Raw genomic sequence first — 12,683 nt, 5'->3', positions numbered from 1 at the left:
AACCTTCAATTTCCCAAAATTTATTGTCGCTAGTGTTAAGACTATCTGGGTAAGCAAACTTGGAACCTTCCGGATCAAAACCAACCAACTTTGTGTTTGGTGATATTTCCCTAAATTTCCTACCGATGCCTGTTACAGTTCCTCCAGTACCACCTCCAAATACCTTAGAGGATTAATATTAGTCTTAATATTCTAGTTTAAATGTAAGCAAATTAAAAATAATATTTCATGTTCAGAAGTATTTTAAATTTTTTTTTCAAATATTTTGCAAATTGGTTTTGAAAATTTGATCCATCCAATTATGTTTTAAGAATATAGTTTAATAGCATAATATATTTAGCGAGTGTTTACGTAGAACCTATGAAATATTTTGTAAATGTTTTAAAATAGCCGTGGTCATTCCAGAAATATTAAGTTAAAACATTTAAACTTTGGTAGAACTTAAGTGGTATATTTCCTTAACTAGCTATACTATTAAGATACTTACGACCATATCAATTTTATTATCCAGCTGAGCCAGAAGCTCATTAGCAGTCGTATCATAATGCGTTAGAGGATTTCCAGGATGATTAAACTGAAAACAAAAATTTTCATCAATTTATGATTTTAGTTTCAAAAATTGCTGGCCTTACCTGATCCAGAATAAATGAATTGGGAATTTCCTTATGCAATCTAGCAGCTGTTCCAAATAGCCCTGTCTTATCAAACGATCCTTCTGTAACTGGTACTCGTACAACTTTAGCTCCTAGTGAAATAATTACAGCTTCTTTCTCTTCGGATATCTTTTCAGACATAACGATGACGCAGTTGTATCCTAAAATTGCGAAAGGTTTTAACTGATTTTTTCTAAACTTTGAGTGAATTTGACTAAAACTTTTTACGCCTTAAGTCTGTGGGTTTTTTTAGAGAAAAATAGATACCTTTAAGTGCTGACATTAAAGCAACAGCAATACCAGTGTTCCCCGAAGATGGTTCAATAATAGTCATTCCTGGTTTAATAAGACCTTGCCTTTCGGCATCTTCAAACATCCTTTTTACCATTCGGTCCTTAATTGAACCACCTGGATTTACGAATTCGCATTTTGCCCCTGAAGGAGTATAATTTTTAATACAGTATTAACAATGTTCAAAAATAATTAAAAATACTCACAAATATTGCATTCAAGACCTTCTGCTTGAGGAATGCTATTCAGTTTAACCAACGGGGTGTTTCCTATCATGGATAGAACGTCTGGAAAGACTCCGTTGGGATACTTCTGTTTCCTAAAAAAACATTATTTGAGTTAAACAGTAATTAATTTTATAATATTTATTGTACCAGTCTTGTCTTGTGTGAGGCGATTGAATATCTTTTCCAAGACATTCCCTCCAAGGACACTTTTTAGTAACTCCTGGCTTTTGAAATTCCGTATTAAGTGGAGAAACCCATATTAGTTCCGATGTATTTTGTGGTGGAGCCATGGCAAATAAGTTTTATCTAAGTTATTCAAAAAAATATATTACTGTATATCAAATAGAATTTATTATTAAAATGTCTTCTTTCTCCATTATTTGAAAGAGGCACAGCAAAATAATTTATAATTAATAAAAGAGCATGAATAAAAAAATATGAAGTTAATAATGGACTAGAAAAAGTACGTTTAACAGCAATAAAGAGGAAAGAACAGAGAATAAAGCAAATAAAGAATCTTGGTGATGATTTGACAAATACCGGTAGAGAGGATCAAACAAACAGCAACTGTTCTAAAAAAAGAAAATCTAGCATAGACAGGATAATCAACAAAATGAAGGATCTTTAAAATAAAATATTATCCCTACAAAAAGTACCCTTACAATAGAAGGACACCATAACAATCCCAATCTATAAAAAAGGAGAGAAAGCAGATCCCAAAACTACATGGAAATCAGCCTTCTAATTTCAGTTTTAAAGCTGTATAAAAATATTAGCAGAAGTGACAAGCACTGGTATGTGAGAGAAACAATAGGGAGAATGTGAAAAAACAAGATGGAAATCTGTATTCAGCATACACGATCACTCACTTTATCCAAAAAGTTCCGAAAATGCAAACCAACAATAAATAGATCGACTAAAGATGGCATAATCATACCACGTCCAATAGCGGAAAAAGCTAATGGATTAAATAAGAATATTGGCTTATGTGCTTCATATGAAGTATACAAAGTGTTTAAGGCAAGTCAAAAGTAAAAAGAAAAAACAGATATTAAAAAAATATATAAAAAAACATATATAAAACATTATACATCAAACAGTATTGAAACAGGTGATACAATAAATATGCTAATGACTCTTCTAAATATGTTGAATTCTTATCAAAAGCTGTATCAGAATCTCTTCAGTTGAATAAAATGAGTTAACAGTTAAAATGCACTTATTGGTACTTTTAAATATTTGGTACTTTACTAGTCTTATATCATTAGGCAATTTATTATGGAGATTAAAAGTTAAAATACTTTTAGTAAACCTAACCTATGACGTGGCATTTTTAGTTCTTAGATCCACTTGTGGAAATTCCAGATAAACAAGTTGTGTAACTAGAACGATTTACATAAATCTCTATCAATTTGTAGGAAATTAAGAGTTTAGTGGCTCCAAGTGTGTCATAATTTATACAGCCTTTTTTTACAGAAGAAAAACTCTCAATGCGCTCGAATAACCACCCCAGAGATTGATATCATACAGTAATTATGAGTGAAAAAGCGAAAAATACGTTACCTTCAGTGCTGTTACATTTAAAGTCTTTCTTTTAAACTTTGAAAGTTCGTAGTTCGTCAGGGATTATTAGAAAGAGCATCGATATACGGGCTCCAGCCTAATCCATAATCAATGTTTATTTCCGAAGCACAAATACTATCATTTGTATACTGCTCAGTTCTAACATAAAGCTTTGTCAGCATTAAGTAGATTATTTGCACAAAACCAGTGTAGGGCCTTGATATTAGCTAGGCCAATTTTATTAGCCAATCTAGCTCATTGGCTAATGAAATTGCAGAATTTAAATCAGGCTTAGATTTTCCTTTGCAAACCAATTTTATCATCTGCAAATAGTAGAGTAAAATGCCACAAATGTAGTGGTAAATCATTGATATAAATAAGAAAAACAGAGCCCTGGGGTACCCCATGCTGCTGTGGTAACGAATTTGATAATTTATTTTTAATTAAAACTCTCTGCTTTCTATCAAAGAACTAGAAACGAAAAAGAGCTAGGAAATTTTTAGAAAAACTAATGAAACCTAAAACTTTAACTCGTGCAGTTAAATGTCTTTAAAATATCGTAGACTGATAAAGAAATTTGATTCCTTCTTTAACGGGGGCCCTCAATGACATCACAATTGCTCTTACCGTCTGTGTAGTAGATCTACCTGGCAAAAACCCCACTGTTTTTCACTAAGAAATTAAATTTTACAAAGATATTCCAAAACAAGTTTCTTTAAAATGATTTCAAACATTTCTGCAAAAAGGTTTAATTGACTTAGAAATATATCAGTGATCACACAACAGTTATAGAAGCGTGCTAAAAGTGTAACTAAGAAATATGCAATTTCTTTTACAAACTTTCAATTAATATTATAGAGGTCTAAGCTGGATGAATTCTTTAGCTTTAAAATAGCACCCTAAACCGTTTCCTCAGTAATAAAAGGAAAACTGTAAAGCTTTATAAAATTCTTTCCTTTACCTTGCATAAAAGAAGCATAATTAATATCAGCACGATTGATAACTGTGGAAAAACTTTTCTTTCAAGGAAGATTAATAATACTGTTATCCGAACAAGTACTAGAATAACACGCAACTTTTGTTGGTTCATTAATTGTAAATTTTAGGGCGAATGATTCTAGTACATATACAAGATCCAACAGTCTGGAAGAATTATCTACAAATTTAACATTAAAATCTTCTGATTATCATAAATTGCATTTCAGTGGGGAGAGATAGTAGACTAAACTGCTTCAAAAAAAATAGTAGTCTCCTAATGAAGATCTATAGACACATATTATAATTAATTTGAAAATATGCATACACCTCCATGCTTGCCAAAACAGTGACAAAAAAAAAGTTAGAGCGTATCTTTAAATTTTATTAAAGTTTTTATTGCAATCTGGCCCATCATATTGAAAATAAATTGAACATTGAAATGTAATAAAAAATCTACGAAAGAACAACTATCATCAGGCATGTCAAAATTACAATAAGATTTACAAACAGGAACATTATTTATAGTTAAAGAAAAATCTTAAGCTAATGAATTTTGTAAGTCTCTCCATCTTTAGGCTTTATTGCTCGTTTAAGATTTTCTTCACGTACTGTAATCTTAAATTATAAATAATATCTATGGTAGCGGCAATAATATGTTTTTCTGTCTCCTCCTTAGAATTTTGTTTAAAAATATCGTATTTTCATCAAAACATATCTACATTACGTATGCATATAAGAAAATAGGTGGAGCAAACATGTTTTCACTCAATAACAACCGTTTTCCAATAAAAACAGGTTTTAGCAAAAAGGCGTATTAAGTAATTAATAATATACATATAAAGCAAGGATATGAAAAATAAATACTCATTACATCTAAATAGATCTGGCTTTTTAAAATGCAAACTTGTTTATCATTTCATTGTAATCAATGGCTTTTCAAATCTGGTTTTAAATCGAGATAATTGCTAAATTGCTTTGTTTATATGAATGATAATTCTTGGGACTTAGAAATATAAATAATTTTCTATAATTTTTTATTTTAAGAAACTTATCCCGATTTCACCAATATGTGTAAACACAAAAATATTCTGAGTAAGTTCTGTTTCAGATTTAGAGTATAGAGTTTTATAAACACAATTTCATTATGCAAATTGATTCAATTAAATCTTTAATTAAGTCAATTTGAATTGAATAATATCTTTATTCGAATGAAATTTTAAAAATTGCATAATCGATTATCAAAATTATGCCAAATTACAAGAAAATAAATAAATTTAAAACTTTTGATTTTAGCTAATAATGACAACTCTTAGAAGTTGAAACATCTTTTGAAAAAATAACAGATATAAATGTAATTTTAGCTGCATCATTAACGGAGTTTTGATAATTAAGAGTTTTAGAATACCCTGTATTTTCACTTTTATATAATTTAAAAATGCTATAAACTTATTAATTTAAAAAGTTTCTTTTAAAAACAACATTAATTTATAAATTTAAAACTATCCTAAGCTAATAAATTATGAAATAATTATAACTAATTTCTATTTATTGATAATAATAATCATTAAGATATTTTCATCTGTATGCCTATTTAGAAGTTTAAATAGACGTAAATAAATATAAACAATTACTAACGATAAATGATTAACTATTAACATTCCTTTTAATAATTCAATATTTTTCTATACGAATGTTGATTAATAATTCTTTAAAGCTAATATAAATTGAATCAATGAATCTATTGATGTTTGCATTGACTATGGTTCCGTTCATCACAGCATTAATTTAACATAAATAATTGCTTTCGTTTAGATAATAAATGTTTTATCATTAATAATATAAAAGGTTTAAAGTTTTTTGATAGGCAAAATATGTGTTATTAAAATATACATTCACATTCCTAAAATATGCAATGCCTTTGTAGTTTCTAAGTTCCAAAATCTATAAAAATTAATAAAAGCCAAAAATAATTTTAAAAATTATTTTACGTGTGTTTATTTTAATATCACTATAATAATGTTTTCTACTATTAAATATAACGTGGGAGAAGAGGTCATTTATTTAAAGATATGGAAAAAAATAATATTTGACTACGTGTGGAGTATATAGCAGAAAATATTTTATTATGCTTATTTTTCATATAGCGGGTGGTGCGTCGCCGAGCAGAACATAGGAAACCACATGTAAATTTTAAGGGGGTCAATTATTAGCTTCCTTATACATTTTACAGAAAAAATGTAAGATACGAATGTAAATATAAGATACAGAAAAAAACGGTAGAACTTTTTGAAGAGACCAATCTGGCAAACACTCGTGCAAAGTTTCAAAAAAATTTAATAAGCGAATCTTGAATTATTCAATTAAATGTAATTGCAAAATTACCAAATTTTCGGTTCAGGTAAAACCAGACACCAGCCACCAGCATACAATTTGTTATAAGGCTTTGTCAAATCTGACGTACAGCCAAATACAAGAAATGTTTATGGTTGATGTAGTATCTGAAAAGATTTCAGATACTGCTCTAAAACTATTTCCCGCATAATGCCACGTAATTATGGCTATTTTTTCGTCGATTTAATAATTCATATTTGGTTTCAAATATCGACTGTCACTGATTTATTGACACTTTTCCTCACGTCAGTGACAATATTCATTTTACTGGTGCCCGTTTGGTTTTACCTCAATCAAAAATTTGCTAATTTTGCAATTACATTTAATTGAATAATTCAAGAGTCGCTTATTAAAATTTTTTGAAACTTTGCACGAGGGTTTGCCAGATTGATCTCTTCAAAAAGTTAATAATTGACCCCCTTAAAATTTGCATGAGTTTTCCTATGTGCCCCTCGGCGACGCACCACCCGGTATAAAACAACATGTTTAAATCTATTGTATATCTATAATACTAAATAAAATAAACTAATGGTATTTAAAATATTAAATTATGTTCTGAAATATAAAATTTATTATTATATATCATGGCTTTTTATAAAAAAATATATTTTTATAAAAATTTCATTTGAATTATCCATTATTTTTTTATTATTAATACCAAAAAAAGAAAAACTAAAATAACCATAAATTATTCAATTATATTACCTTTAAAATATTTGTTTGACTTTTTACACTCGTCCAAGCCTTACCACCAATATTAAAGGCGCACACACAGTCACTTAAAATTATTAAAGTGGTAAATAAGTTAAAATGGATTGGCTTTATTAAGCAACCAGTTTTTAAATATAGTAACATCAATCGTTGAACAAGTACGAGGTACGTTTACTGGGGCAGTTTTTCTCCTACGCCTTTTGCTAAATTATATTTTTTTTATTAATATATTCTTAGAAAAAATCCTACTTATGTACAATTTTCCCTTAGTTTTATTCTGTGTTTCAAAAGAAAGAATAATAAATCTGTTTGTTAAAAATAGTCTTAATATTGATTAAGAACAACTACTCCCAAATTAGAAACACATTGGAAGGAATTGCCCAAACAAGAACTATTAATAACTACAGGTGATTTTAACATAAGGATTGGAAAGGGATGGATGGGAAATATCATCAGAGAGACTTGCTTGGTTTATTTTCAGAAAGAATATATAATAAAAAACTACGTGGTTCAAACTATAAGCTCTAAGGTTTGTCCCTGGAAATCACCTTGAGGCAGGACGGATCACGTAACTAGAAATCAGATCGACTTAATACGAACGTGAACAAAAGATATCCAAATAATTGTTAGTCAGCAAAAGCTTATCCCGAATCTGACATACTTTCAAATTATAATCCCCTTGTGGGTGTAAAAATAAAGATAAAGATGAAGAAACTAAACCCAGAGAGAATAAGAGTAGAAGTAACCTACGTAAGTGTGATCTGCGGAGAGTAAAAGAACCATCAATAAACCAACAATTAAAAATCTCTTTTAATATCAAAATAAAATCTTTGTCATATCCGAGCCATGACGACTAATCGAGTAAACTAACAACGATTAAAAACGACAATTAAAAACTTTAAAGACAACTTGTTACAACCTGATAAAATAAAAAAGAAACCCTAGATCACGAGATACTGCAGTTGATGAAATAATAGAGAAAAAAAACAAAATCTTAAAAAGATCTTGACAATAAAGGTGCGTCAAGCTTAAGGAAAGGGTATTGAAATAGAAACACTGTAGGCAAAACAGGATGCTTTCAACGTACATAGAAAGCAGGTTAAAAAGTTAATTGGGACAACTAAACTTAGACGTGTGACTACCATAACCAACAACGAGGAAAAACCTATAACTGATATTGTTGATTTGAAACACACATGGAAAACGTGCAAAAAAAGTTTTGGGTAAACATACTCAGGTATTTAACAGTTGCAAAAGAGAAAGTTAAATAAGAATGGCTAGCAGCAAAGAGGAATAAGAAGATGACTTACGTAAGGAGACGAAGGGTCTGTTTTTTCCTCTGGTGTAATGCTGAAATATCAAAACAAAAGTAATGTGAGTAAAAATCACATAGTAATTATATAAAATATTAAAAGTATTTATGTTATAAGTTTTTAAACTCGCCAAAAATGAGAAAGCAACTGGAGCTGATCAAGTAAGCATTTAAATTTTAAAACTGTTAATTGGTGAAGGAACAACAGCCCTCACTAAACTTTTTAACTCTATTTACGGAATAATACTTACCGATTGACTGAAATCGACATTTGTTACGATTCCAAAGAAGATTGAAGCAACAAAATGTAAAGATCATCAAACAATTAGCATCGTTTAAAAGATATTTTTAAGAGTGATATATAATAGGGCCCAGGAAAGAATCGGAAGTATCTTCCTTTGTTCAATCCATTTTAAAAACGCTTTTGATAAAGTACGCCATGACAAAATTCTACAAATTGTAATAACAACAGTTAATAGATGGGCAAAGATATTCGTATAATTGCTAATTTGCTAGTTTATTTTAGACAAATTAGCGTCAAGTGAGGAAAGACCCTTGATTTTCAAACCTTTATTTAGAGGAAATATTCAGTAAAGCTCTTACTGATGCCACTGAAATAATTGATATTAACGGGGTTAAAGTAAATATCATCAGACATGCCGATGATAGACTTATTGTCAATGATAACGGGAGAAAATCTACAAGCCCAAATAAATAAGATAACCGACACTTGTATGCAGTGTAACTTAAACTCAATATCAGCAAAATAAAATATCTGATTATTAGCAAAGAACCTAATATTGGACATGATTATGGTATAATGGCATCACGGTCAATGGCACAAAGCTGGAGAGTGTTTATATTATTGATTAGTGGGATCCAACTGTGAAGATCAAAACAAGAATATACAAATAGTAATGAAGTAAACTTTAAGTCACAGGTCTTAAATTTATTAAATTAAAATTAGAAGATGACACGTGTTTCGCCCATACTAGGCATCATACTAGGTTCCACTATAAAAATTAACAGAAACAATAAGATTTGTAAAACTTATTAGCTAAACCTAATTTACACTAAAATTACAAGCTAGTTCCTACCTTTTGTATTCACTGATAAGAAGAACGAAAAAAAAAGAATCAGCGAACAACATTACATGATACAAGTCAAGTGTAGAAATTAGTATACTACATGTATCATGTAGTCTTGTTTCCTGCTTCTTTTTTTTGTTCTTTTAGATGTTTCTGTCGATTACTGAAAGTCAATTAGGTAGATAGATTTAGTAAATGCATAGTTCTCATTCGTTTAGCCAAAAATTCAGAAGTATTTAAAATTATCAAACGACGTAAATTAGAATATTTTGGTCCTACCATAAAACACCTAGAAATATATGTGATATTGCATTTTATTTTAGAGGGAAAGATCCTAGGCAAGCGCCGTTCAAGAAAAAGGAGAACATCGTGGTTGAAAAATTTTAGGTGGCTCTCGATTAAATAGAAGAAGGAGCTGGGGTATGCTTTAATTACATTTAAATCTAAATTTCTGGATAGTTTCAGAAAATGTTTTAACGTCCAATAAAATCTTAACAGGTCGATGATTACAGCCTACAAATATGTAAGAAAATCCAAAAATGCCTATTAAAGGACATTCATTTGAGCACATATAGATAGAATGTTTGAATATGAGTAGGAATGTTTGAATTCTTAATAGGATCATCAGGATTGCGTGTATTTAGATCTCAATGAACCCTCGATCAACCCAAATGGTGGTCATTTAAGTATACCAAATACTCAGGTATATTCAATATAATGGTATATACCTTTCAGCGATGAGATTCTGTCTTTTGTCTTCACTTCTTTCTTTGATTCTTCTGTATCAACTTAGCATCGGAAAATGAGAAGGTCATCTAAAACCATGTGTTGTTCTAAAAAACATTGATGCTGTGCAAGAATTAATAAATATTTTTTTTTTTTTTTTATGGTAAACAGAAGCACAAAAGGAAAGTCCTATGTCACTCTTGGAGTGGTGCTTGCGCGAAGATATTTGTGGGCATTTATCTTGATAGTAGGTTGTATGCGTCGGGAAATATGTGAGGTGGAAGCCCGTTCCACAAAGAAGATGTTCTCCAGATGAATCAGTCCCGATACAGCGACGTCCTTGGGGTAGGCAGGTGGACTCGATGTTGATGAGCCGCAACTGCTAGACGCGTCCTTCTTGCCGGAACAGTCCTAGGTGGAATCAGGCTTGCCAGCTCAGAGAAGCACTTACCGTGATAATAACGGTAGAATAAACAGAGATCAGCCACCTTTCTCCTATGCTCCAGACTATCCAGACTCTTTGTCAGTTCTGATTTGTCGATAAGACGAATAGCTCTCTTCTGTATAGAATCCAGCAGGTTTAAACTATGCTTGGGTGCAGAGCTCCAGACATGCGAGCAATACTCGAGGGAAAAGCGTATTTGAGCCTTATAAAGAGTCAGCAGCTGTTCTGGTGTATACAGTTTTTTCGTTTTGAAAAGCACTCCGAGTTTTTTGGAAGCCGCCCTGGCGACCTCGGCAACGTGGTCATGCCAGGACACACTGTTGGTGACCTCGACTCCTAGAAGATGTAAAGATGATTTCACTGGCAATGTTTTCCCTGCCATAACCAGCTCCGGGCCACCAAGGTTAGTCTTTATCGTAAATACTGCAGCCTGCGTTTTTTTAGAGTTAAAATTGACCAAATTGTTATCGCCCCACTCCAAGATTATAATCTAATAATAATCTATAAGCTCTAATATCGTTGTTGGTTGAAGCTACTTGTTGCTGCCTAAGATTCTAAGAACTTGCGGTTGTCGTTGGTTTGGCGGACCTAAATATGGAAATAAGTGTGCTATCGTCCGCAAAGCTGTAGATTGGATTGACAGTGGTTCCCAGCAAATCGTTGATAGATACCAAGAAAAGGGTGGGGGATATAATGCATCTTTGAGGGATTCCAGCGTTAATGTTAAATTTGTCGGAGAGGTATCCATCGACGGCTACTTGGATTGTTCGTTGTTCATGAAAACTTTTGATCCAATTCAATAATGAGTTTTGTATGCCGATTGAGGAGAGCTTGGTTAGTAGTCCCTCATGCCACTCTCTGTCAAATGCCTTGGAAATGTCAAGAGCGACTGAGCGGAACTCGCCGTGCTTCTCCATGGCCTCCGTCCACAAGTGTGTGACGTAGGCCAGAAGATCGCCGGTGGATCTAAGCTTTCGGAAACCGTATTGATGATCGCTGATTAGTCCAGATGATTCCAGATATCTTAACAGTTGTTGGTTGACTGCTTTCTCCATAATCTTCGATATTACGGGAACTAGTGCAATCGGTCGGTAATTGGAGGGCATCGTCTTCTTACCCTTTTTGGGTACAGCTTGCACTCGAGCAGTTTTCCAGCTTGTTGGAAATTGGCCCTGCTTATACGATGCCGTGAACAGTCTACATAAGGGAGGAGTCAGTTCGTCTGCACAACGTTTTAGTATTAGGGCTGGAATTCCATCGGGTCCAGAAGCTTTGTTGGTACGCTTTAAAGTAACGCTTTTAAGAATTTTATTTATAGTTCGTTGTTCAAGCGTTTCCTCCCGCTGGCAACTCAAGTCGTTCTTGAAAAATACTGCCAATCCAAAGTTTAGTCGAAATCGGGTGTGTAGATCGTATCCAGAATAAATGAGGTGAACATTTGTTGTTGAAGGTTTCACCTTTGTTTCTACCAATGCCAGAATGTGAGGCTTATTTGATTGCAGGTATTGGTGTACTGCATTAATATTGATGTTTAGGCCTCTGATGTTGCAGAAATTGATTTTTATGCTTTTTGATCCGCCTGATGGACCCCCCCCGACCAGCCTCCGATCCGAATGGGAGGCGAGTTTACCTCCGAAAAGTTTTGGCCGTGTGGGCGCCTCTAATAATTATAGTAATATATTATATTATACGAAACCTATTACAATCTGGACGGCTTTTAATTTGTGTTTTAGAAAAACTTGGTGAAGTAAAAAAAATAAATAAAATATCTTATAAAATAAACTTCATATTAAAATCAAATAAAGAAGATGCACGCTGACTCTTTGACCGGTCTGCGGAAGATCTTTGCGAACCAGAATTTTTCAAATTTATAAATGTGAGTTAATATAGAATTACCTTATATTCACTGTAACTTTACAAGTTGGTAAAGTTAAAGTGAATATAAACTGAGCTTGCCTATACCTTGGTATAAGCAAATAGGCGTGTTTTTATTTTAATTTTAAGATGTTGATATATATATTTTTCAATTTTAAAATTTCATTATGAACAACTAGCTTCAGGTAATTTTAATTACTTTATAATTATGATAAGATCAACACTCTATGGGTAAAAGGTGGGTAAATGGCGGTATATGTTTTTAATTGATCAAATGAAGAATCAAGTAAAGTAAAAATATTTGGGTGACTTATGGTATGCCTTAGAGGAACCACAATAATATGACCGTTTAACTATGCGGATGTTTTCTAAGCAGCTTCTTTTTCATATACTGGAATTATAGTTTTTATTAATGTTTTTCTG

At 31.8% G+C, this 12,683-nt stretch overlaps 1 protein-coding gene across 2 annotated transcripts in view; it reads right to left on the bottom strand.

The window, feature by feature from the left end:
- The window catches only part of LOC126741131 (cystathionine beta-synthase-like), a 59,448-nt gene that overhangs the window by 1,596 nt on the left and 45,169 nt on the right, over positions 1-12,683 (bottom strand). The window contains exons 1-7 of one of the 2 annotated variants that reach the window (XM_050447467.1): positions 6,809-6,924; positions 1,319-1,477; positions 1,151-1,263; positions 921-1,088; positions 633-814; positions 488-574; positions 4-163 (exon numbers count right to left, since the gene is read on the bottom strand). In XM_050447467.1, coding sequence (XP_050303424.1) covers positions 4-163; positions 488-574; positions 633-814; positions 921-1,088; positions 1,151-1,263; positions 1,319-1,461 — 853 coding nt within the window. In that variant the 5' untranslated portion in view covers positions 1,462-1,477; positions 6,809-6,924. Of the gene's footprint in view, positions 1-3; positions 164-487; positions 575-632; positions 815-920; positions 1,089-1,150; positions 1,264-1,318; positions 1,478-6,808; positions 6,925-12,683 lie in introns of those variants that run through there. The other variant, XM_050447468.1, reaches the window with a different exon arrangement.

Source organism: Anthonomus grandis, chromosome 10 (assembly GCF_022605725.1).
Source record: "Anthonomus grandis grandis chromosome 10, icAntGran1.3, whole genome shotgun sequence".
Lineage (NCBI taxonomy): Eukaryota > Metazoa > Arthropoda > Insecta > Coleoptera > Curculionidae > Anthonomus > Anthonomus grandis.
Note: the sequence above shows the minus strand (reverse complement) of the source record. Positions and strands in the feature narration are given on the sequence as shown.